Source organism: Vidua macroura, chromosome 20 (assembly GCF_024509145.1).
Source record: "Vidua macroura isolate BioBank_ID:100142 chromosome 20, ASM2450914v1, whole genome shotgun sequence".
In the NCBI taxonomy this organism is placed as follows: Eukaryota; Metazoa; Chordata; class Aves; order Passeriformes; family Viduidae; genus Vidua; species Vidua macroura.
Window position 1 is genome coordinate 3,639,872 of NC_071590.1, and position 27,438 is coordinate 3,667,309.

A 27,438-nucleotide genomic window follows, 5' to 3' on the forward strand; every position below is an offset into this window, starting at 1 on the left:
GGGGCAGCAAGTTGTGCAGTCTGTGAGCATCTCTAAGTGCAGCCTTGCAACCAGACTGGTCAAAAAAACTTTTGGTGCCAGCTCTGCTCCTCCCAGCCCGGGCAAGACTTCAGGACAGTCCTGAGACCAGGGGACTGTAATGCCCATTTGAAGCCAAGATTTTGTCAGTTGGAAAACCCTACTGCTGGCCACAGGGGTGCCAGCTCAAAGGAATAAGGTCTGGTTTTACTGCCACAGGGATTATGCAAGAGCCTTGGAGTGCTAGAGCAGCCTGGCTCACTGCTTGGTTCAATGCTCAGATGATGAGGGGGGGATGACACTCAGACACTGTACCTGCTCAGAGCACCTAGCATCTGTGGTGGATGATAATACTCCATCCAACAGCCCACTACCCTCCACTGTGAGCTGGAGGACAGCCTGGTCTTGTCCTTACAGCCTCATCACTGTCAGCTCCTGGTGCAGTGGTTTTTACTCATCTATTTATACTGCTGTTACTATGAGCTTCTTTGGGTCTGCAATGCTATTTCATCTCCAAGCTTAACACTGCAGAACCTCACTGATGGAGAACAGAGCTCATCAGAGCTTCCCCTCAGAGGAGGACAGTGCAGAACATCTGCTCCCTACCACCTACAGCAGCTTGTCTGCCAGGTAAGATAGGGGGCACAACCTGCTGCACCTCCAGGAGCTGCCACCTGTGCAGAGGGGACAGGGATTCTTCCCTTGGCAGCATCAGCAGCAGCCACACAGGCAAAGACTCCCGTGCCTGCTGCCTCCACAGCTCTCACTGATGGTGAGGCCTTGCCACATGGAATTTCTAGGTTACCACATGGGGATTTGAGCTTCTCAAAGCAACCTGGATTACATAAACATGATGCTGTCAGCAATCAGGTGAAAGCCAGCCCGTTGCAACATCAAAATTTAAATTATTGAGCACAGCAATGAAGCAGCTGTTTTCTTCAGGATTTATCACAGCCCTTTCAAACTGCAGGATGAGGCAGAAACAGAGAGGGAAGAGGTACCTGTGAGGAAAAGCAATACTTTGCAGACAATAGCCAACTGCCTGGCAGCACACTGTGGGAGGAAGGAGCCACAGAGATTTGTGGCTGACTTGGAAACAACAGCTGAAAGCTCTGCAAGTTCAAAGCTGAAAAACTGGGGCTGTGATCTGGCACAGAGGCAAGCTCTGTATCTGGCACCCTGAAAATCTACTGTCCTGCTGCTCCCAGGAATAACCCCAATGGCATGGATATTAAGATCTGATACAACTTCAGCATCCCTGTGTTTAGCTCCTTTGAAGAGAAGAGGCATAATCCAGAAAGAAAATTGCAATGAGGAGAAAGACAGTAAGAATAAGAATCATGAATGAAAAGCAAAACCGAGTAAGGACCACTGCAAAGATATCTTGCACTGAATGGAAGGAGATGCCCATTGAGACAAATATTTGCCTCCAAAGAGGCAGCTGGGAAGGGCAGTGAACCTCACACACACATCCCAAACAAAGGCATTCTTATAAAGGTCTCATTCAAGATGCTGACTGGCACAAAATCTGCTCTGCCACAGCCGAGATGCACATTCCTGGTGCCTGCTAGAGATGGGAGGGATGGAGGAGCTAGGGGGTTACTAGCTATGCTAGATCAAATCCACTGTAATTCTGAAAAGAAACAAACATATATATATTTATGTGTGAGGATTTAAAGGTTTTTTTTCAAATAAACAATGGTACTCAACAAAATATGCAAAGCAGATTGGTTTTGGCAGTACAAGGGAGGCAAGTGAGTAGAAGAAAATGCACAACGCTTCTTTCACTGAGGGATAATTACTTTGCAGCATATGGATGGATCTATTCATCTCAAAATTGCAGTTTTAATTTTTATGTAATTATTATTTTTAAAACCGTATTCTTTCAACATTCACTTTTCAATACTCCAATTAACATTTTCCAAGCCTTAAAACATATATATATATATAACACCTCTGGAGAAGCACTCTGTTTTCACCAAAAATAATGAAAACAAAAATCCCACAACTTTAACAGCTTTGCAAATTTAACAAAGATTGAAGCACCCATATCTTCTTCCTCAGCATGTGCACCCCTCATCTCTAGAAATAACATACAGGCACATTTGCAAAACTAGAATTTAATAAACACCAGGTTAGTATGTTAAAGTAACACAATGTGTATTACAAAATAACAGTTTCCATTCTTCCTTAAATAAACAATAAAATCACTTCAACTAGAGAATATTCCACATAGAAGCATTACTCACTTTAGTCACCATAACTTATTCTGACAAGAAAATATCGTTTTCTCTTCAAGCAAGCCCTTAGCTCTAAAGACTCACTAGGTTTTGTCCCACTAGCCCCATAGCCAAACTGGGTTACCTCGCACAGACCATTGCAAGTAATGAAAGACTTAAGGGCAGAAAGGAGCATTAGAAAGCAGCCCAGGGTAACCTATGAGATGGCCCTGAGAGCAAAAACAGCAGCTGGGGAGGGGATACTCACAAGAAAGGCTCCTGCCCTGCACGGGGAGCTTCCTTCCACCAGCCTGAGTGAACGCCCAGCTCACACTCACACGCGTCCGCAGAGCTGCAGTCACACCATGTGTTCACTTCTCCATGAAACCAGCACAAAAGCTGATTTCTTGGAGTCTTTTCTTTTCAAAGAAGCATGGAGAGGAGCTCAGGCTAAAGCCCCATGCCCACAAACCCCAGCACATACACACACACGCGTGCACAGGTGTCTGCCGTTCTTCAGCTGTGCGAATCTGGAAGGCACAAGTGTGGTTTGGGGGCTGCTGTGATGGAAGTGAAGACAGCTGCTCTCAGGGAGCTGAGCCAATGACAAACAGAAAGAAAAGGAGGCAGACACAGGTCTTTAATAAGACATTTATAAACGATTTCCCAGGCAGAATGCTGGCACTAGCACAGAGAGAGCAACAGTCTTGGGATCGTTCTGAACTGGAGAAATTCATCTTGAGCACCAAACACTGTAAAGGGCAGCCAAGTAAAGCATAGTGCTTTCCCCCCACCAGAAGAACTAACTGAGCAGCAGGGTTTTGAAATTTCACAGCCTTTTTGCATATTGGAATTTTGCTCAAGCATCATTTCCACACAAAACCCACGTGGATGGACTCTGGGACCATTCCTACAACACTAACTGAGATGAGCAGCCAAGCAGTACATTGCTCAAGCAGGTGCACACAGAAAGGCCACTGACTTAGTCATTCAGAAATGATAGCATTAGCTCAGTCCCAATCAAATGGAGAATAGAAGGCACCAAAGAGCCTGGCTTTGGCTGGAAGCCAATTATTACTTTCTGATCAGACTGAAGCCAGTTTAGGGGATCCCAGCAGCTCCCTGTACTGGGAACAAGATGCAGCAGAAGTTGCTGTGTGTGCATAACTCAGGGTATTTACTCATAGGACATAACCTGAGCAGCCATGCACAAGCAGATTGACAGTACCTCTAACAATCCATGGGAAAGAAAAGTTAAATGACAGGAAACAGTCTAGTTTGGCTCCAACTTTGGCACAGACTGCCTATGGGCACAGTATTTACTCCAGCTATGGAACAAGCATTATAAGCTCTGGTGTATCCTCAGAGTGCTCAGTGATCTGGTTATCCCAGCCAGGTCAGATTAGCTCGAGTGCAGAGCAGTATTCCCCTTGATGTGACAGGTGATGAGCTGTGCCACTCATACCTGTGCTCCCACTGCAGAGGCCCACACTCCCCCAGCTCAGGCTTAAAGCATCCTTTATTTGCTACATTTGTGCAAGTGGGAGCTCAGGTGTTCTGCTGGCACCATGCAATCTCCCCATGAGAAGGGCTAGACACGTGGCAATACAGCACAGCAGTAAGATCTCCCTCACTCCTCTTCTCTTGACAGATAACCACTTCTCATTTCTACCTGCTGAATCTCAGGAATATTTCATTGCTACAGCCACAAGCTTTTCTCTGACTTTCTAATTTTACTTTGCCCTGCTTCCCTCTGGCAGGAGTTGGGATAATCTTCACAGCAACTGCTCCTTACAAGAGCTGCCAGCCTGCAGCCACAAAAGGCATTTCCTCATGCCCTGTCTGCAGCTACTCTTGAGGGGAGAAGTAGAAAAACAACACCTGACATAAGAATAAGGGAGGATGCTTTGTTAGCTCCTTATCTGCATGCTGAGAGACTGGTTTTCAGTGTGACCAGCTATGCTGAGAAACGGCAGAGTTTGAACCACTGAGATGGTACCAACAGACACACAAGCACCAGGCTTTCTCCCCTGTAGTTTTTACCCCCTCCTCAGTAGAAACATGGCATCAGGACAACTGCACCATCTCTGAGTCATCCACCTGAAACAGGGAGATTCCAGGGGCCATCTGCAGCACCCCGTGATCCCAGAGGAACTATAGCAATGGTAAAAATGACCACCTCATAACTACCAAGCAAATTTGGGCACAATCCTGGAGCTGCACTGTGCTAAACACAGCTTTGATTCATCACTCCTTCAGCCATTTATTTCTCCAGCCATACATCCATGCACAGAGCAGGCTACACAGCACACAATGCACTGATTGTGCACAGCCCCACGCTACGCAGAATGCAGAGTGTGTTGGGCTGGCTTGGCTTTGCCTAATCTAATAAAAAGGATATTTGAGAGCAGATTAACACTGAGTCATCTACTTCATTCCAAATACCTGGCTTAAACAGCTAAGTATCCAATTCAAAAGGCAATGAGCTGTACATGAACAGGCATCATTATCATTTGCAGAAAAGCCAAGTCACCTATTTGCAGTGGATGTCTTTTTTTTTTTGAAAGTAAACATGACCATGATCCAGATCTGATCCTAAAATACATGAGATATGATACAAATACTGATCCCCACAGCACGTGTTCTCAAACCCAACAGATCTAAGCTTCAGTGACCACCAGAAATGACATCTTACACCATTCCAGGAGCAGTGGTGGGGAAATTGATGATGTGAAGTGCGAGATCACAGATAAAGCTTGGGAGCTGACAAGTTGAGCTGCACAGAAGACTGAGCACACACTATGGTCCCATTCCCAGTTCACCTTACTAGTATGGTGTACACCTCACTCACATGTGGACCAACTCTCTCTCATGCCAATTCTTCATCACTTTATCAGATAATCAGTTTTAGACTTTTATCTTCTGAACACCCAGCCAGGACAGAATCAGTCACTAAGGATGATACCCCCAAGCCCTTTTAAGGGTTCAGAATTTTCTCAACATCATACCATCTTCACCTGAAATTCTGTTCAAATCTCCATAAAACCCTTCTAATTTCTGGCAAGATTTTTTTTCCCCTGAGCAAATACCTCCAAATAAAATATTCTGTAGAAAGTATTTCTGTGAAATAAGTTATACAGCAATACAAAGGGCTCCTATCGTCTTCAGGGATATGAATCCTAAAGAACTGTGCAGATTTAAGTGTGAAATAAGACAAGCATGTGCAGGACAGAAAGTTACCCTATAGCTCAATGACTGCACACCCTCAGCCAAATTCCAAAGGTACTAATGTTTACAGACACAACACTTCAGTCGGTGGAAAGGATGAGATGAAGTGGCATCAGAGAGGGAAGCTGCTGCTCCTGTGCCAGGACTGGGAGGACAAAAGGTCAGAAAAATCTGCTGGCCAAGATAACTTCCACTTTCACCTCTGACTTATAGGATGACATGGGCAAGACCTACTGCTTTGTAAGATAAGCATATAATATAAGCTTTTAAGATAAGCATATATTCTATTTGCCATTGTCGGAGGTGGGGCAGGTATCTTCTCTTAAGTCGGGCAGTTTTCTTATCTCCCCTGGGGAGATATCTTCTGTTAATGGGCTATTGAATGGCTCACTGCATGACTGATAAAGTTACATCATCCCATTGTGAGATGCCCCACCCAGAGGGAGGAGCCAAACATCCCTACCTGCATAAAATCAGCAGCTCAGCCTCTTCACTGGATTGCCAGAGGAAGACCAGGCCTGTCTACTCTATCACCAGACCTTCAGAGAAAACTACACCTTTCTACAGGATCATCGCTTCAGCCACATTTCATCTGCCACTCCAGGAGGAGCATTCACCACTGGACTATCACTAACACCCTGACTCCTCAGGGTGTCAGGTTTCTGACTCTATCAGTAGTTTTGTTTGTACTAATTACTTTTTTTTTAAATTTAGCTTTTTCCTAGTAAAGAACTGTTATTCCCATTCCCATATCTTTGCCTGAGAGCCTTTTTATTTTGAAATTGTGGTAATTTGGAGGGAGGGGGTTTACCTTTTCCATTTCATGTGAGGCCCTTGCCTTCCTTCACAGACTCCTGTCTTTTCAAACGAAGACATGCTTTAAGTTGTCTTTTGTGTAAAACATGGGTAATACTTGTAATAATTTGTCACAGCCTTCAAGCTTTACAGGAGGTGGTGAGGCATTCAGAGTCTTGAACAGAGAGGTTTCATGTGTGCATAGGAGGCTTATAATTACAGAAAGTGAGAATGACGTACAGCTCCTGCTTGGTAGGAATTCCTCTAGCAGACTGGGAACAGCCCTGTAGCAGAGTTTACTCCTGCATAACACTGCCCTACAACTGGAGTGCTGGCAGTGCACTACCTCACACAAATTAACTCCTGAACCTTGGTGCAGCTTCAGCTTTTAAGAGGCACTCATGGCTAAGTTCATCACTGCCTTCCTCTGAGACCATTTAAAAGTCACCATTCAGAAACATTTCCTTTCTCACAAAGAATTCTGCAAACACATGCATGGAGTGAAGCGTTCTGCTGCATCCTCTGGTCCACAGTCCAGATGTAGCACACAGGACACACATTTACTGTGCTGGAAAACAGCATTGCCAAACACATTTTGTAGCAGAGAGACCAGCAACAATATTTTGAATAGAGCTGCTGAAGTCACAGACAGCTCAATTTTGACAACCCTTATTATTTTAGAGTGAGTGTTGTGATAACCAGTGTCTTCCTACAGTTCTCACTCCTGCATAAAAAACAGTTTCTCTCTTTTATGGAAACAGGATATTAATTTACTTACTAGCATCTTCATTAAAAAGTAAATATCCTGCTGAACTTAAAATAAATAGAGAATAATATTTGTATTCTAAAAGTTTTAAGGCTTTTGTGGAGATCAAGTCACCTACTAGACTGCTTGCAACGAAGATGCTCACATGCAGGGTCAGTGTGCGATGGTTAATTCCAACCTATGGCAAATATTATGTACCAACAGCCTGATGCCACTTGAATTCTGCAGACTCTCATCCCAAATCCATCTATGCCAAAGGGAATCTTTCCTTTAATTTCAATGAATACTGGCTCAGGTCTTTAATGATTAATCTGCTCTAGCTGGATTAGTGCAATTGTTGGAGGCAGAACATGCAGGAGCAGATCACTCCTGCATCCCTACTCTGATGGGCATAAGCACAGCTACAGTGATGCTTCTTCAGACTTACCCCAGCCCAGCTGAATAGTATTCAGTTCATTATATTCCAACCTCCATAAGCTGAACATCTGTGGGAAGCAGATTTTCTTTCCCTGCTGTTCTGTGAAGAGCTACAGACAGAGAGAGCAGGAGGGTGTCTGACCTCCATATGTCTTTGGTGTGTGCTCATGCCTCATCCATAATGAACGAGCTGACTATTAAGGATTAACTACATCAAATCCTTCTAAGAGTATCTAATCATTAAGACAATTAAAATCAGACTCACAGTTATCTCTATATGTTACCTATAAAGCTGATAAAACTAAGATTGATTCAATGCCATTTTATATTGCTTGGAATGCACTGAATCACCTCTTGGGAGAGGAATGCCACCAAAGGTATTTCTTCCCTTTAGGAGGGGAACCAGAAAGGGTGGAGGAACCATCCCCTTCAAAAACCCCAGTACAAAAGGTATTTCAGAGTGCAGGATGGCAGGCAGGGCAGCTCATGAAAGGTATGTATGAGCTGAATGCAAGCCCTGTGCAAATAGTCAAGTGGTTGGTCCACAACCAAGCCAGAAAACTTTGGCATAGGATATGCCAGGAGGATGAGAACAAATATGCAGGGTCTCATGACAGCATCTGTGTCCTTGAATGACTGGATTTGTATGGAGGGACATAACCACCCCACAGGGCACTTCAGCCAAACCCCCAGCAGTGATGAGGGGACACACTCAGGCTCTAATGGTCCCTCAGCAGAGCTGCTCCCATGGCTGCTGCAGTTCCCACTCCTCAGCTGTACCTCAGCCCTGGAGCAGCAAACCAGCAACTCTAATTTGCAGTTTTTCCTGTTCAGCCCCTGAAAACAATCTTGTTTTCTTTCAGATACCTGTTAACTCCTTGACCAGGTGACTGCCTGTGCAGACCTGGATCCTGCAGCTCTGGGTACCAGTGGAGTGCTAATCTGCTGACACTGAAACAGAGGCATTTGATCCTCAAACACCTCCCTGGCACCTCAACCTCCTAATTCCCCAAGGATCCGAAGACACTGTGTATACAGAGCCATTAACATAAAGCAAGAGCTAATCAAACTTCACCACCACCAATGACACGTTTCCAGCAGGATCACTAATCCCAGGCTTGCAGCATGGATTTAATTGAGGACAGTTCTCAGATGGGAGCTGACAATACTGATCACTCCATGAGGCCTGATGCAAAACAGCAAAACCAAATGTTTGCTAGAAATAATAGCAGCCTCTGGCCCCGTGATGTGGGGTCTTCTCTCTCAATTCACCAGCATACAACACCCCAAGTTAATATTAATCAAGAGGCACAAAGCCTTTGAACAGACAAGAATTAGGTCCCTATGTCTGTGCCAGTCAATCAGCTGCTCTGGACATTACAATCCTATTTCTTTTGTTGCAGGCAAAACAGTGGTTTAGTGTCTTTAATATTTATTTGGGAATTAGAATTAACAGATTGATACAAAATCAGAGAGCCTCAGCAGTTTCTTGCAGCTTTATTTAAAAAGCCTGTGTTAAAATGCCACCAAACTATCAATAATTACCTGAGAATAACCTCCCCAAGTTCTCTCTTAATATCGAGGCATAAATTCCCCAGGAAGGACACCATTCCTCCCACTGTTTTTTACCACAGAAAATTCTAGAAACAACAGAAATTGCTTCTTACTGCTATGCATTGAGCCAATTTAACTTAAAAAACATCCTGAGAAACTTGAGGGGTGAACAACTGATTTCCAAGTTAATTTACCAAGATGTTGCTGTTAACACTGTGGCAGATAAATAAAAAGGAATGAAGATTTTCCACTGGGAAAGGCAAGAGCAAGGCAGTAAATGCACAAGAGAGCTAAGGTGGTGGTGAGATTGAGGGTCCTCCAGCAGAATTGAGGCAGGTACAGATCAAAAGAGACCTGGTCACAGAATTGCTGAGTCTCACACTAGAAGCAGCCCTCAGAACATAATCACATTTCTAGAAAATAATTTTTTTAAAAAAAGTTAACCCCCCCCATGCAAACTCAGCCCCAGGGCACAGCAGTAACTGTCCCCCAGCAGGGACCAGCCCCAGCCCATCAGTACCCAAACCCCAAATGCAACGAAGTAGGACCCAATACCCAGCTAAGGCTAATCAAACCCTCATTACAGCATATTTCAGTTTAATTACCCTATGGAGCCAGTCATCCCATTCTCTTTAATGGCCCTGGGAACGCTACAGTCTGCTTCACTCTTATTTTTGATGAACAAAAGCAACACACAGTGTTTGCAGAAGCAGACACTGTGCCAACATTATTAGCCTTGTGCATTTATTCTTCATGAAAAATAATGCATGCACACTTATATGAAAACAAGAAGGCATTGCCAGGCTCCCAGCAATATGCTGTATAGTTTAGCTCTCAAAGCATAGTTTTTGGCATAAAACTAGGTAACTCCTGAAAAAGAGTTTTGATATTGCTAGCATGCCTAAATATGAAATTCATGTGATAGATACTTGCACTTGCCCATTCAGAAAGACAGGATCCATCTGTAAAACCCAAGGTCTATGCTGGATTCTGACTGGATGCACATAAGTTTCACAGAAAACTTAGTAAGTTTGGGCTTTTTTTGCCTCCAGCACTGAAGTCTCAGTGTTGCCCAGCTCCATCTGCAAATACAAATATTTCTTTTGTCCTGTGTCTTTTGCTAGATTTTTTTTTAATTGAACAAGAGATTTAAGAACCATAAACAAACACTGGAGCCAGCTGACAGCCAAATGAAGTATGAAAGGCAAATTTCTCCTCCAACCACGTTATCCTAACACTGTTCTGAGCAGACAAAACCCACTCTGAAATGGGAATGCTTCTCTTCCCAGCAGCTTTCACCTGTTCCACCAGCTGGGAGGGCTCTGTGGGTCCATTCATCACAGCTTCCATTCTCTTTCCATCTTGCAAAAGCAGGCTTTTCCAGGAGGAGGGTAGGAAAGGAACTGAGACATATGAACTTTGTAACAAGAAATCCAAATATTATATTGGGCCCTTTACCCGTGACCCACACCTTTAGCACAGAAACCCCTCTTGAATGTGGGGTCAAGAGCAGTGACTTTCTTCACTTGAAACATGGGAAATAAGCCAGTACATTTGTGGGAAATCCTCTCCTAAGGCAGCTAGAGATGAATTTTCAGTCTGGTTGAGGAAAATAGTTACTGCAAAGCAGCAGAACTTATGTTTTCCATTGTTCCAGCTTTAGAGGAGAGAAGGGAGGGGCATAGCCAGCATGGACATTACTCAAGGCTAATTTCTTCCAGGAGTCCATGCCAGCTGCCCACTGACTTTCAGTGGAAATGGCAATTCCTGTTTCAAAAAAAAAAAAAAAACACAACCACAGCAAGCCAATGTACCTAACCCAGACCACCACCACTCTTAAAAGCTCTTAAACCCAATGGCTCTGTGAAAGCACGAGCTCAGGTAAGGAGACACAACAACTCTCCACTCAAGGAAAGTTCAAAGAGGACACAGGACATTCCATGAGCAGAACTGACTCTGAATATATTTTCAGGAAAAATAACTCTGATACAGCATGTGTGACAAGCTGGCTCAGTGTGACTACAGCACATTTGGACTCTATAGAAACCTACTGCCATGAATTGTGAAATTCTACAGACATGCACACACAGCATCTCCCATCTGCATCGACCCTTTTTCTGCTACATAAGATGTGAGCTGTCAAGAGTACATGGAAATGTTGAAGAGAAATCTCCATGCCTGAGAAAGGAAGAGAGAAATGAGAGACAGATAAGAGACACTTGACTCTCTACAAAAGAATATGAACAGAACACTAGGGAAAAGAGAAAGGAGAAATCAAAGCAACTTTCTGTATTCCAGAGTAAGAATAAAGGGAAGTACCTCCACTTGCACTTGTGCAGACAAGATTGATAAACTTATGGGAGGGGAAGAGGATCAAAGTGTGAAGCTTTTAAAAATTCATTTGCAGCTAATGGCTCTGACATATCTTAGGTACAACTGGAGAACAGGCATCTTCTCTTAACATGCAATCTGAAATTCTCTTAACATGCAATCTGAAATTATCCCCATTTGGGGTCTTCCTGAGCTAGCCCCAAGCTCCCAGAGCCAACAGACTGGGCACTGCTGCAGTTTAATTCTGTGTTAGATTTATGGTTCTTTTTGCAACTACATTTCAGGATTTTGAGATTTCTATCCTCCACCAAGGTAGCAAATTCATACAGATCAGTGTTGCAGGTTTGTATTTTATAACCCAAACCACTTTGGTTTTCTTCCACCAAGCTCCAGAAAATGCAGTCATCTCCTTTGGCTTTTCTGACAAGAGGTGGGTAAGTGCAGAGGCAAGGAGTAAGGCAGAAGTTCAGGGGCATGTAATGAATTTTTGTGGAGTCAGGAAAACTTTGTCAGCCTCCCAGGAAGCACTTTCAGTGCACAGACACAGGTCATGGAGTTCATGGTTTCTCTGCAGGTCTTCTCAAACACCTCACACAGAGACTCCTTCATACAACTTTAAGACCTCATAGTGGCCCAGATCTAATTAATCCCAGGAAATGTAATGATATCCTGCTTCCATGGCCATCTACCACCAGATTCGTTGGCTGCAGGCATCCCCAAAATTCATGTCAGTGTCTGCTATGGTCAGGGTTTCAGTGATGTGGACACTTGGCTCTGGAACAGAATTAAACCACTGTAACACAAAAAAAAAAAGAGTATTTTCTCTTGTAGTTTTCCTCTCCCAAAGGCTGAATCCCATGACTGTGCTGTGGCTGGGCCCCACAGCCAGCACAGATGCTGCTGCTCTCAGAGAAGGGCACATAGGCAAGTCAGTAGGATTTTGGGATGCACACTTTGCTCACAGATTATCTTTGGGAAAGAGAGGAGCAAGAGGCAGCTGGCCAGACTTTTGGAGAGATCTGCAGGAGGAAGAGCAGGTGCAGGCCATGCAGGGACACAGCTCTGGAGCAGGACACTGAGCAAGAAGGTGCCACAGATAACACCACAGCCCATGTTGGGCTGTTAGACACCCAGCCCATGTTGTTTAAGTAACCCCACTGTGCTCTGTTCTCACCTTCCAGGTAGTTATGGCTCTGTGCTGTGCTTGCTCCAGCAGCTCCACAATTTCCAAAAGCCTCCTGTGCTATCCTGAGAGGCAGAGGAGCAGCAGTACTTCTGTCACACAGCACCAACCCACCATCACAAGACTTCTCCCCTTCTCCATGCCCACTTTTTTCCAGGAATAAAACTTAGAACTCCTCAAGCAAAAGGTCAGGCTTCATTTGGAGCCACACTGGGTACTTGGCTGCACATCCCTTGGTGACAGATGGCTGGAGCTGAACAAGGCACAAAGGAACTCCAGCAAACAGGCACTGCATTCAGCCCAGAGGTTGCCTTCACCCTGCCACTGCCTGACCCTTTCATACCACAAGACATGCACCAACTGTGCCTGCTGAGTTGCCACTACAAAGCCTCTGGGGGGAAGAGAGGCCTCAGATCTTTTCCCTCATTTTGATGTTTTTCATATGATTAAAATCAACTGAAAGCAACTCCATGACACGCTACAATTATAGATCCAGACCAAAGCACCTTGAGAGAGTCACAACAGGGAGTTAGAGAGGCACATCACTGGAGTTCAGGTTCATTTCTCAGTCACAGTTGAGGGCATGGAGAAACAAGGGGGAAATTCAGAAATACAGGATCAGAAGAATAACTTCAAAATACACAGCCAAACCTATCAAACTCTTCCTTTGTCAATTTATGCTTTCCTCCAGGAAACAAATAAAAGGATACTTCAATATCTCAGATTTGGGCACAAAATAAAGAAATCAGGTTTTCTAATATTAAAACCCATTCACACAAAACTGCAATCCAAACATTTGTTAATATCCACACACAGGGCCAAGTCCTCAGCAGCTCCTTTCCAGTTCCTAAAGTGCTGTATCACACCAAAGAATCTGGAACTCTGCCCAGGACCTCAAGCAGTGATTGGCCCCTCAAAAAAGAGGGGGAGATGTGCAGATGTGCAAAAAGCCAAGTTAGAGCTGTGGCTTTTACAATACTGTTTGGGGAAAGAATTTACAGTGACAGAGGTTATACATACACTATTGGTCACTGGAAGAAGAGAGAGCTCAGCTGGAAGAATCCATGAGCAAAACATAACCTCTGATGTGTAATAAGGGAGCAGAGTCAGTGGCTCAGCAGCAAGTAGAGTCTGTGTGAACATCCTGTCCAGAGGTTGTGCCTGAATCACCATCCCAATATGCCCAGGCAAAACAGGAACCTCAGAAATGGTTTTTTTTTTGTTTTGATTATATAATTAACACTTCTGCATTACTCTGACAAGAGACAGCATTGTCTGGTGACCCTCATTTTGCAGTGTTACTATCCCAGACTAATTTGTCCGAGCATGCTAAAGTAAATTTTGACCAATATTATCCCCTTGATTAAAAACGCTGCCCAAGAGGTAAAAAGTTTTCCTGATTCTGCTAAATGTTCTATATTTTGGAGACTGAAACATATAGCAAAGTAACCAGGCATGTAGGAAGTGACCTGAATTATAAGGGCAAGAGGTTGTCAGATCCAAAGAAGCAACCAGTGACCTTCTCAAATGAAAGTGTAATACAGTGAAAGTACAAGTTTTGATAGAATATACATCCTGATGTTTCCCCAGAAGCAAGAAGAAAGCCTTTTTTAACAAAGTGAAATGAAAAACATGACATACAAAACTCCCATCTTGAATATTTACTAAATTATATATAATTTTTAAGAACCCACCATCCAATAAGCCAGAAAAATGAATCCTAAGCAAAACACACCCTCAGCTGCTTTTGAAGTATTAATTATACTGATAAGGGCAGTCTGCATAGCTTATGTATACACTGGATATAGATCAACAACAGCAAGATGTGCAGGTATGTGAAGGTAAGTCATTATTCAAATCCTAGGGCTTCAAATGTTTCTGTTTAAACAAAGGCACTAATTTGACATAAACACACAGGCCAAATCACCTTAAGTGCTCAGTTATTACCCCTACATCCTCACAGGCCAATAGCAGTGGCTACAGGGCAGTGTTTAAGGTCATGGGGGAGGTTCCCAATCTGCCCAATTAACAGCCCTTCCCCTGTCAGTGTCTGTGCAGGTACCTCTGTCAGCCCTAAACATCAGGGGATCCATCTGTCTCCCACCCACTGCACAACTTGCCAGTTCTGTGCATTACTTGGGAGAGGGAGCCCTTTTATTCACCCTCTTACACTTGTTTTGATCCATCAACCCACATACAGATGGGGAATTTCACATCCCATGGAACACTGGCTCCTCTAGTCCACTGCCTCCATGCCAGGCAATCCCTGGGGCAGCTCCTGGCCCTGCATGGAGCCCTTACCTTCTTTTGAGCCAGAGGTGACAGCAGCTGTGGTGGTCCCCGACGCCCGTCCCACAGGGCTGGAGTGCTTCCCAGCCCTGCCTGGGATTTTAAGTCCACTTGGTTTCAGCATGATTCCTCTCCTGTATCTCAGGCTCCTGCTGCCAGTGTCTCAAGAGCTGTCCCAGTGTCACTGCTCAGGCTTCTTGATGGTGCACCTCTTCTTCCATGGTCACACACCTGGGAGAGAAGAGCACAAAGAAATCAGATCGAGAGCATGGACCAGGCTCCCAAAAGCAGTGCCCAGCTCTGTCCTCACAGCCCTAGAGGAGTCAGAACCTTTCATTTCTTCCCCTATAAAACATGGCTGGTCATTTCCCCCATCTCCCATCTTCATTTTACTTTTTTTTTCATCAATATCAAAGTCTTGGGCCAAAGGTGAAAATTCCCAGAGCCATTCAACAAGAATGTAAATACAGTTTGGGATTTGAGTAACTGAAATGGTTTTGACTGGTTTTAAATTCTAAAGCCTCAGTTCAGCACCTGCCAAGCCTCTGTTGTGCTGTCAGAACCCTGACAAAAGGCACCACCCTTCATGCACAGCCTTGAGTCTCACCAACCTTCAGGGCAGCCTCTCCAAACTGGCAGGAGAAGGAAGAATGGAGCCAGTGCCTGAGATGGGGTTTTCAGCTCCTTTCCTTAAAGACAAATCCAAAAACTAACACAGAAAAAAAGGCATTTGATCCTATGGATTTACAAAAAATTTGGAAAAAAAAAAACCCAACAAGATTTCCTGATTTCTTTTTTAAGCATAACTCTACCAACAATTCATTAGTGAAGTCACAACCCTTCCTTATGTCATTCCCTTCCCCAGCAGGCAAATGGAATAAAACCTCCAAATTCCTTGCAAGGATGTTGCATCAACAAGCACAATCTTATGACACGAAAGGAAAAATAAAGGAAATTACTAAGTTGTTTAAAAAAAAACCCAAAACAGTAACATTCCTAATGGATAAAGAAAAATAATTTAAAAATTGAGCATATCAGCCAAAAGGAAGCTGAGGCTGGAAATCAGCAGGCTAGGATGTGGAGGAAAAAAGGTGGCAGCAGAGCAAACCAGGGACAATGCCAACCTAACAGCAAGGAGAGCAATGCAAGGACCAGCCAGAAGCTGGGGACACTGCTTCCTGGGCAAAGGAAAGAGGCAGCACCCCTGAGAATCAAAGATTTACAGATGCTGCAAGGAGGGAATTGCAATATCAGGATGGGAAATGATTAAAGCATGAGTAAGGACTTGAACACAGGCTGGGTCAGAGCGAGCAGAGGGCTGGCAGGGCTCCAGGAAAAGCTGCAAGCAGACACAGAGGAGGGAAAACCACAAGGAGAATTCCAAAGCTGTATTCCTAAGAGCTCACAAATATCTAAAACACCAAAATGCAGTAAGAGTCAGTCATCCTACATCAGCTTAAAGAGACAAAGAAAGGAGGAATCAGCAGAGGCATCCTGGGGAGGGAGCCTGAGCAAAAAAACTGAGGGATCAAGGCCTTTTCCCCATGTGCCCACAAAGGGGTTCAACACCTGGGGTGGATTCAGACACCTGCAGATATTCACCTCACACAGAAGTCAGGGCTGGATGCCCCAATCACATCACCCACAGCAGAAAAAACAGACAAGAGCAAAAGGTCTTCTTAAGGAAGAGAAAACCCAGACTTTCTGCAGCAGAGCTGGCAAGGAACAGCTGTCAGAGCTGGACAGGGGCTGCAGCTTCCAGCTCTGTTTAGCATAAAACAGGGAGACAAGGAACTGAATCTGGAGGTGAGAAACATTGATCAGCCAGGTTCCTGTTATCTGTCAAGCCATCAGATGTGGCATCTCCCACCCACTCCATCTCATACTACACATTTTGCCTGGGGCTGGCTTTGGTTTTACAGACAAACTTGATTTCTAACTCTTCTGCTGGCAGGTGATGTGCTCTAGCTAAAGATCTCCATCCTGAAAGTTTGCCCTCTTCACAACATGACCTTACTCCTGAATTGACTCATTATTTGGTCCTACATTTTGGTTACAAGGTTTGATGGTGTACTCAGGATTAAGCAGCCTGGGGCTGCTGGTGCTTCCACACAGCTGGTTAAATTAACCAGGAATGTGGATTAGAAGATAAAAAGTCACAGGGAAGGAAAAAACAGCAGTAGAGGAAAATTTAAGTAGGAAAAGGTGCCAGAAGAATAAAAGGATTTTATAGTTTTTCAATCTCCTGTTAGAGAGCATCTCTGGATCCTTAACTTTGCAGCCAGAACCATATAAACTTTAGGGAACAGTGAATTTAGTGTGTTCCTCTATTTTGCTGCTCATCTTTGAGGAAACAGGAACTTCAGTTCATCCTCTCTCCACATCTCATTATCCCTAAAGATCAGCTGTCCACTCCCATTACAGGATATTGTGATTTTCTGCTTCTTCTCAGGACAACTGGATATTTTTACACTGGGGAGAGAAATAACAGGAAGTATATTCCCACCACATGAATATTTCTGCCAGAAATCTTTACACAAACACATTTGCTTTCAACACACTAATGCTAAACCCAAATGAACTCCACAGGCTGCTAATCATGCTCCCCTTGGAACAGACAGATGCTTTTATCCTGAAATACGACCAGTTCATGGCCACACTCACTGGGGTCACAGATTCAAAAGCTTCTCAAATGCCACTGGGAGTCACAGCAGGTCCCCTGCCTGGCTGTGCCCATTGCATGCCAGCTGATGGGGAGGGTCTGATGGGCAAACTCATCTGAAGTGTCACTGTCACAAGCTGCAGGCTGGCCACAGCCAGGGACAGCTGCCTCAGCACACCCCTGCACATTCACCATCACACAGGGAAATAAGGATGAAGTGGAGTAAACTTTACTATAAATGCAGTTTGTCAGTACTACACAGATAAAAATAAATGTCTGGGAGGCTTTTAAAGAAGTCTGTGCGTGCTGCTAGGGACAGATACTCCTTCTCTGTCACCAGTTTCTCCCCCACTTCAACACAAATATATATGAACAGATTTTTAGGAAGCTCTGAACACTGAGCTCTTCCAAATGACACCATTAGGTCATCCTCACCACCCAGAGCAATGCTGCCTGAGCCATCCTAGTCCACATCAGTTCCTGGCCGAGTGATGTGGCTTTTACACGGCAGAAGTACCCTTGGCCTGGGACACAGGCCAGTATCTCCACAGGGCACTGCCCTGCTCCATTAGCAATAACAACGTGTTCTGAGCTCCCATACAGAACCCTCAGCTTCCCAACGGGCTCTATTAGCAGAGCCCTCCTGAAAAACCTGCTTCCAGCTCTTCCAAAAAATCTGCTTCCAGCAGGAGAGGCTGAACACAGGCAGATATGTGGTGTAAGAAACACATGAGCCATCCTTCTTCCCTGATACTGAAATCTGCCAGAATAGTCTTTAAGCTTTATTCAGAAACTTCAGGGGAACAGAAAATTTCTATTCTCTATGTGATTTATCATTCCTGTATTTAGCCTGCTATCCCTACAAAAATCAAAGGCAGTCCATGCAGCATTAAAGACCTCTCATTGATAACACCCAATTTAAAAATTTTGAGGGAACAGACATGCAAAAAAATAAGATCCATTGAACAATACAGTCCAAATTGCAATAATAAAGTTTATACCTAAAACAAAGCTCAGAGAATTGCAGTAGCAATTTTCTCACCCCAAGCAGCATCAAAAGTAGCCTTAACACAATTAGACCACATAGCGTGTTAGTTAAACAAACACACTCATGCCATTTCCTCTACACTGAGCGACATGTTAACAAATATCGACAGTGCAAAACAAGCAACACTTCAGAACAGGGTGGCAATTGATTATTTGCTGCTATCACATGGGCATGAGTGTGAAGAAATTAAAGAGATGTGCTACATAAACTTGTCTAATCACTCAAAATCTATCCATGAAAATATAAAACAAATACAAAACAGCATCAGCAAATTGCAAAAAGTTACAAGATCCTAGTGGAATAATTTCATCAACTTTTTTAGTCTCTCACCAGTGTAGAGAGAGCTTTTAAAAATAGCATTTTATATTCTTATAAGATTTCTAGTTCTTTTACTTATTCTGCCGTACATTTTTCTATGCATTCAGCAAGTCATAGACAAAGTAGCAAAGCAAGTTTTCTTAGTGCAAACAGGAGGGGGAGATGTCAGAACCCAAGGTGTCCCTCAGACACTCTTGGATGTTCCAGGTCCAGGTCCAGGGCAGAAGCCTCTGAGACCCTGGCAGGCAGCTGGAAACCCCTGTGGCTTTGAATTTGATCCATGGAACAATTTACCAACCTTGCAGGAAGAACAAGAAATCACAAAAGTTTAGATATTATAATAGAAGTAGTCACAAAGTGAAAGGAAGGATTTTTGAGTGCTGTACGGGGGGGTTTAGGCCTTGTACAGAGGGGTCTGAGTTTTGTACATGGGGGTCAGAGGTTCTAAGATGGAGGGATTTGGGCGTGCCCTGTCCTCCTTCTTTCTCCTTCCTATTCCCCATGTTCTTGGTGGTGTTGGCACTCACAGATTGGTTTAGAGTAGAAAGTCACTGTTCAATATAGGTGATAGGCATTGAGGAAAAACTATAAACATTTAATAGGTAATGTGTGATATAAAAGATGGCACCAGCCCCTTGGGCGAGAGAGACGGAGAGAGACGCAGAGGGAGAAGGAGTAAGAGAGAGTGTCAGGGAGTGTGTGTGCCTTGAGATAACGTGCAATAAACTGCCTTGAGACAGGACGACTGAAGACTACTGAGTCTTTCTTTGAAGGCCCAGGTTGGAGGAGAGACTTTACCACCTCCCGGGGTCACCCCAATCTTCTTTACAGTGTAAAAAGGCTACACTGTAAAGAGAACCTTCTTTACATCTCCAGTGCCACCAGCTCTGCTTATTTTGTTTTTATTTATTTTACAAGATATAACAGACAAACAAGCATTTTCTAGATCTCTGCTAGATTCTTCCTGCAGTCTTTCCATACCGGGATGAATGGTTCTGTCTGTTCCCACAACCAAGAAAAGCATCCCAGGAATGCACAACATGAAACCCTGCTTCAAACGACCAAAATATTCTCTTCCCCATCTTTCCACCAGAAAAGGGGACAGCTGAATGTGAGTCACCTAGGCTCAGAATCACAAAGGGGAACTGTCTGGGGGCGATTTTATTATGATATTTTATGTACACATCGGCTTTATGCGCAGAAATGTCAGGGGTGTCTGTAAGAGGAGCCGGGGCGGGGTCGGAGCCTGGGAAGGCGGGCTCCGTTCAATCGCTCTCTGCAGCGTGCTCCGGGGAATGTGTCACACACGCCCCGATTCAGAAAGGGGAACTGTTTGGGGGTGACTTTCTGATGATACTTTATGTACTCAGCTGCTTTATGCCCAGAATGTTGGTGGTATCGTTAAGAGGGACAGGGACGGGGTCGGAGCCTGGGATCGCCGGCTCGTTCAGCCGCTCTCTCCAGTGTGCTCCGGGAAGGCTGCAAGGCTGCCTTGTTCCTCTTGTTGGATTGGGCTTTTTGCGAGCTTGAAGCAAGAAAGAGGTTTTCTCTTTCCTACCCCTAGCCTGCAGGCTGTACCGGGAATCCTCCTTTTTGTTTGTTTTGTTGTTTTGTTTTTTTTTCCGGAGACCTCGGAGGAGCTGAACCACCACGAGAAAGGGCATTAAAACCCACGAACTTCGGCTGCTGCGAGGAGACCCACACCAGATATTCAGCAGGTTTCCCATCTGCTCTTCTCCGGCCTGAACTCCTCTTCCTTCCCACAGACAAAGGGACCCATCACCATTTTCCAGGCCATGCAGTCAGCCCCTGTCTTCTTCTTGCCCAGGCATTTTTGACTTTTTTTGTTCTACTGTGGGTAGGTAAGTTTCTGGGAGTTCATATCTAGCCATTATTCAGTCCTTTACCCTCCCTCCAAATTTTTTTTTTTTTTTTTTTTTGTTAATAAACAGTTTTCAGGTTTCTTTTCCCCCACTAGTTTCAATTTCTCTCATTGGCAGAAGAAAAGGGTGTTACTGGAGGCCTTTTCTCTTTAGAGGAAATGCTCATTCCAGAGCGTAATCTCCTGAAATTTGTCTCCAAAACTGAGATGGGAACTGTTCTCAACTAAGTACAGATGTACAGCCAAGAAATACCTTCCACCAGGAGCAATACATCTGGATACACCTGGCCAGCACCATTGCATCAGAGAAGCACCCATTAAAAACAAACAATTGGAGGTGCTCAAATTCTTTCATAAATGTGGTAGAGAAAAAACACAAACCAAGGTCTGGAAGAAAAAGTCTTTGGCAATACAGCTTATCCACAGACAGCTCCTCTGCTTCATCCATCCCTCTTACCCTCAGGAAGGCACACGAGTACTTGCTTGCCAGATGGAATAACATCTATTCAGGATGGCAGTAAGTACCAAAGCAGACACCCAGACCCAGCACACTCCCCAGAGGGAAGCCCTCACGGGTACATACACAAAATAAGGATCTCTTCACCTCGACTTACTATTGTAAAATACAGGCGAACCCGGTGGGAAGAAATGACGATGTCCAACTCCAGTTCAGAAGGCTGAATGATTTCTTTATTATAACTATGCTATAATACATTAATATGCTATATAAAGGAGATACTAAAACTACAAACCTACTTGTTCTAACTACCATATCTACCAACTTGTGACCCTCTCTCGAGAGTCCAGCACAGGTGGGTTGGATTGGCCATCAGGCTCAAACAATCCTCACCAGAATCCAATCAAGCAATCACCCCAGGTAAACAATTCTCCAAACACATTCCACATGGGAAAAACAAGAAGCAAAAATAGAAATTGTCTTCTCTTTCTTCTCTCTGTGCACCTCTATGAAAAATCCTGAGAGAGAGAAGAATGTCCCTGTGACAACTTAAAAGAACTGCAAGATACAGGAACATGCTTCCAGACACCAGCCTAAGTTGGCCTGAATCCCATCCTGTGCCTGGTGCTTCCTTCTGGCTGGATCTGGATGTAAAAAGTGTTTACCCAACGTGACACCCTGGGCAAGGCACGGGGATTTCACTGTAAGAGCAGACCCATGTAGAATTCCAGCCAGCTGTATCTGAATACTGCTCTAACACTTTGGTCTAGATTTAGGTTTCTAATTTTCTGAATTTGAAAATTCATATGTAAGAAATTAAATTTGAATTTTTCAGTCAGAGATGCACAGACCATTTTAGGGATGGGGCCCATAGGAAAAAAAGGTAAAGAAACAGCATTTAATTATCAGACTGAGGGAAATCGACAATCATGTTGTCTGAAAGGTTAATGATAACAACAATCCAGAGAAGCAGGACAACACAGTTTTTTAAAATAATTTTGACTTAAGCAAATAATCAGTGACTTCAGAGACAGCTATTTGATAGGGAAAGGTTAGCACAAGCAGGTCTCTGTTTTTACCTACTCCCATCTGAGATGACTTTCTGAGAATCAATTGCTTGTGCCATTATTTAAACACTATTCCATCCTTACTCATGTTCATGCTAAAGATGAGGAGCACCAGGGTTTGGGATGCAGCACATTTGCAAGTGGAATTTCAGCCTTTTTCAGGACTATCATGGCTCAATCTACACAGAGACTTCCTCTAACCTCCAAGAGACTTCCAGGTTTCATCCTTGATCTCTGTCATTCTCTTCACAATCACTGGGTTTCATCCCCAATTTCTGTCAGAGCCTCTGTGACTCTGGGTGAGAGCAAACCCACCTTAGAAGACCCCTAGAGCCACCCCTGCTTCCCCTCTGAAAACACCACTACTGAGGGCAGAAGCCTTCAGCATCAGGCACTGTACACATTCAAAACAGTATGTGAAGCTCAACATCTCCCTCAAAATAAAATGCTAGAGAAGAAATTGATCTCCTAATCACTGGGGGAGCTCTGCACTCACTTCAGTAAGCACACAGAATAAAGGCAAAAAGCTTTCAGAGACAAATCTGGTATTCCTTTATTAGGCCTTATATAAAGCCTTTACTGGCCTAAAGAAACTGTGATTTTTATTTTTTTAAAGTTATTTCTTGTTTCTGAGCATTTGGTTGCATCCACTCCATATTTCCAAGCTTTTCTGCACCTTTCCCACTCCCAGGAAAATGAGATTTTCAGGCAGCAAATCCCCATCTCCTGGAGTTCTTACTCCTGGATACATTGCTGCCAGTGTCCCAAGAGCAAGGTTTGGTGCCCCAAGCTCACAGCACTGACCATGCTGCAAAGATGGCTTAGGGATTTCAAGAACAGAATTTTGCCTTGAACTCCAAATCCAAGGGCCAGACTTGAAGCGCTCAGTCTTGTGTGAAAGGGACAGGAAATGAATCCCATCAGAGACAGGATATGATAACACCAAACTGCAGCTTTGCTGATAGAGACAGAGATTATGCTGAGAAGAAAAGGCAATTTTATCTTTTAATTCCTTAAGATGCTCCATCCAATCCAAGGTAATTGTGCCATTCCCTTCTCACTTCTCTGATTAGTTACTCCTGACAAGCCACCAGAAACCCATTTCTGAAGCACGTGGCAGATTAGGACTAAATCCTTGCACTTAAATGAAGAATAGAGGAAATGAAAGACACTCATTTTTAATTAAGGTCAGACTCTATTCCAAGAAAACCTTTCCTTTTCCCATAGAGGGAATGGAGACAGAGTACTGCAGGGATGAGAGGAGCATACTGCTCACAGTTACATGTAGGGAAAACCAGGGAATCCTGTCAGCCATCAGGTTTTTTCTCTCTTGCAGAATTCTCTCTTGGAGAATTCAAATAAGTTTTCAGCCATAAAGCTCCATTGTCACTACATAATTTCCCTGACAAGTGTGAAGTGTTGTTAACCTCTACAGAAGGTGTGTTTAGTCTTCTTGCTCACTCAAGTTTTGTAATAATTAGCACAGAATGTCAAGAGAAAGTCTACAGGACTTTTAAATAAAAGCTCAGGTACTTTTAAAACTAATTCTAACCTCTGTGATAGACTAAACATCCTGTGATTTACTTCTAAAACAAGATTTTTTTTTTTAAAGGAACAATATGCAAACCCCTCCTATTGCACTCGAAAAACCACAATGCAAATCCTGAGGCAAAGTGCAGAAAAAGCTAAAGTACATTCAAAGAAGTAATCACATAAATTGTGGAGTAATTTATGGGCTGGATGAGCTTGTGCTTCTCACGCTGGCAAAATGCCTACTGAGGACTGATACAGCAGATAGCAACAATTCTGTATTAACTGCAGAGCACAGCTATCTCTAATTTGTGGGAAAAATCCTGGACATGGTCTTGGTTCTGCATGAGTTTCTGCTCCCTAGAGTTCATCCCTGGGGGCAGGGGACAGTGTCCCTGCAGAGATTCATTTGGGGCACGACACCAAAGCTGCAGGCTCACACAGGAAGGGAACAGAATGTACACAGAGGTTTCACAACTGCTGTCCTGCAGGTCAGTTCAGACTTGATTTATTGCCACTCTATTCCATTAGAGAAGGAGGCTTTGATAAAATCCAAGTTTCCTATTCACAAAAAGTCTTATTTGTCAAAAACAGCATCTGGAAGAGAAACATGAGGAGAGCAAACAAAGTGCAGGAGACACAGTGACACATGACATATATATTCCAGTATAATGGCTTGGTAGTTTTCTACTGGAGAAACAATTTCTTTAATTAAATATGAGCTATACAGCAACCCAGCCATGCTATGCATGCTGTGCAGAGCTGCAGAAGGATCTGAACTTTCGGAACTTCCTGGCTTTTGACTGCTGATTTAACACAGCACTAAAGTTCACTCTGGCACTTTATCTGTTACTAACTGGAGTTCAGATTAATACATATATTTTAACTTGTGCACTTCTATAATCTAACCTCTGTCCTGAACTTTGATTATGAAACAACACCAGGACTTGGGTCCCTTCTGCAATCCTTTTTGTGATGGAGACCTGGTCATCCCAGGATGAAACAGAAGCCTTGCCCTGGGCCACTGTCACTGCAGGTGTAACATCTACAGAATCTCCTCAGAACAACCCCAGTGCAAACACCAAGGGAAACCTGACCCTGCCTCTCCACAAACTGCCAAAACCTCAGGCAGGGGTGCAAGATAGGAATCCACAACCCTGCCCCTGCTGCAGCCCCTTTCCATTAGTTCTGAAACCACTGTACAAGATAGTTCATTCCAGTTTCAGCCTCTGCTGCCCAGGAAAGCCCCCAGCAGTTGCCAGTCCTGATTTATCCAAGCCAACCTTCTGCCCACGTACCTCCTGTGCCCTTTGCACAACTCTGACACCCTCCCATTGTGCCCAGCTCCCAGGAGACAGCTTTGCCCTTTGCCTGCCTCCTCTGTGCCATTTGGAGCAAGCAATGCTCCCCTTGAGAAGTCCTGAGATATGAGACTCACCAGTTCCTGGGTCATCTCAAGCCTCCTCACTTGAACACAGTCTGTTCTAGACACGGGCAACCCAAAGTGCATGCTGCATCCCAGGCAATCTCACCAGGCCAGGGACAAACTTTATGCCAAATACTATAAGCTAACATAATCTCATTCCTTCAAACAAAACAACTGTTCACAAAAGTTTAAAGAATAATTAACCCACCTTTACACTCTGGGTGTTAAGATAGAACAGGAGGGAAGCTAAAAAGTAAATACAGACCATGGTAGAACCAGCTGGGTTGGAAGGGCCTCTAAAGATCCAACTTCCAACCACCCATAGCTAAGCACTGACAGCCAGGGCTCCTGCTTCCTTCTTCCACAGGGGTCACTGATGTCCTGGCTGCAGACAGACAGATGGGAACAGTACCAGTCTGTCAGCTGAGGGGATTACACCACTGGTACCTCTTGAAAGATCTGAGGTCACCAAACCAAAGACAGTCAGCAGCAGCAAACCCATTCTCCCTCTGGGACACCAAGTGCAAAGCCCATCCCCTCTACCCACACAAGCATCCTGCTTCCTGTTGCTGTTCTGATGGCAACAGAGCAGTGCTGGACACAGTTGCTCCCAGAAGCACCCTTCTCCTCCTCCCTGCTGATTCACCAGCCCAAACTCAGGCTTCCATTTAAGCAGATGACCTCTGGGCTATGTGCATTAATTGCTGCTTTCTCCTGAACCTCTGTACAAACACTGCCAGCCCTCACTCACACTGGCATATCCACACAGCTCCCACACAAGCAGTGGTGCAGACAAGGGGAACAGTAATCTGGAGAGTCTGCTTTCAGTCAGTATGTGTTAATCATGGAGTTTCTTAATTTACCACCTGTAACCTCACTCATCTCACACAACAGGAATCTGGATAGCTCATCGACTTTAAAGTACAAGAAGAAACACATCTTATTCAAATTACACACTTATCATATTCAAATTACATCCCTATCAATGACCAAAATCATAATTTTGGAAAGTTATAATACTGACATGCAAGGTCCAATTTGATACGCTATTTCCTCCTGCCACACAGATCCTTTTTCTGCACACCTCACACCCTGCCTTGCAAAAGCCAGTGTTTACTGTGGATTGCACCACGTGGAGAGAGGCAAGATCCCAGCTCAAAGCCTCTGGGCACCAAGCCACAGCAGCACCAGAGGATGGCTCCCTAGTACAGAATACATGGGGAGGTTGGGGATTGCAGTTTCTAGGGGATGAAAAGATAAATCCCCACCCTATGCAGTCAGATTGCACAGCAGGTGTGGAGACTCAACATGCCCACTCCAGGAGGACCTGCTGGGCTGGCAGGAACAGGAGAGGTTGCCACATCTGGGTCAGGCTGTCAATCCCAGCCTCCTTCCACAGCAGCAGGGACCCAGCAGGAGCTGGGGTGCTCCATAGCCTGGTTTCAATCAGCATCCCGACACTGCCATCCCAACACTGCCATCCCGACACTGCCATCCCACTGAGAAGCACACACAACCAGTCCATCATGTGTAGATGCCAATAGCCAAAAGGAAAGGGTCTGGATAAACAGATCAGTGCTAAAAATAAGATTTAATTGTTCATATCTCTGGAGATAAGAGCGATGCACTCAGCCTGCAAGCAGGTAGGCAGGACAGATGGATCAGCCCACCGTACTCCTGGAGTACCACAGCACTATGTGCTCCAGCTAGAGCTTTAGAGTCACCACGTGTCCTGGCTGCTCCTTCACTTCTCACAGAAACAGGCTCTTTTTATACTACTAATGCAGGCAAAGCCACAACCATGATTTTGTACAGGAATCAAGATATAATCTCATCTAGCCAGGCAAGTACAGTGCCCTTTCAAAAGCAGCCTCCCTACATCACAATGCAGAGCAGTGGCACAACATCTCTAACTCAAACTGGTCATGTTTCAGCCAAAAAGGAAGAGCAAAAACTGAGTTGTCACTTCTAACAATGGCAAACAAAGCTGCTGGCACCCTGAGGCAGAGTGCAACACAGCACTCTGTAAACCTGAATCATATGATCACCAAAAAGGAGCATTTGACTTTGACATTTCCATGTAAGTGTGCTGGAAGTGCTCCTACACCTTCCCAGCACCTAGCCAATGTGCTCTGGGGAGATTCAGAGATTAAAAAATGGAATAGTGCTTGCAGATGCTTCAGAGACATAAAGATTAAGCTTGCAGGAGGCATTGATATTGCCAGTATCATTTACTAGAAATATACAT

General features: G+C 44.3%; 1 protein-coding gene across 3 annotated transcripts in view; it reads right to left on the reverse strand.

The window, feature by feature from the left end:
• Positions 1-27,438, reverse strand: part of CLIP2 (CAP-Gly domain containing linker protein 2) — a 97,773-nt gene that overhangs the window by 46,403 nt on the left and 23,932 nt on the right. For all 3 annotated transcript variants that reach the window (XM_053995335.1, XM_053995337.1, XM_053995336.1), the window contains one exon: positions 14,813-15,031. In XM_053995335.1, the coding sequence (XP_053851310.1) occupies positions 14,813-14,924 (112 nt within the window). In that variant the 5' untranslated portion in view covers positions 14,925-15,031. The remainder of the gene's footprint in view (positions 1-14,812; positions 15,032-27,438) is intronic.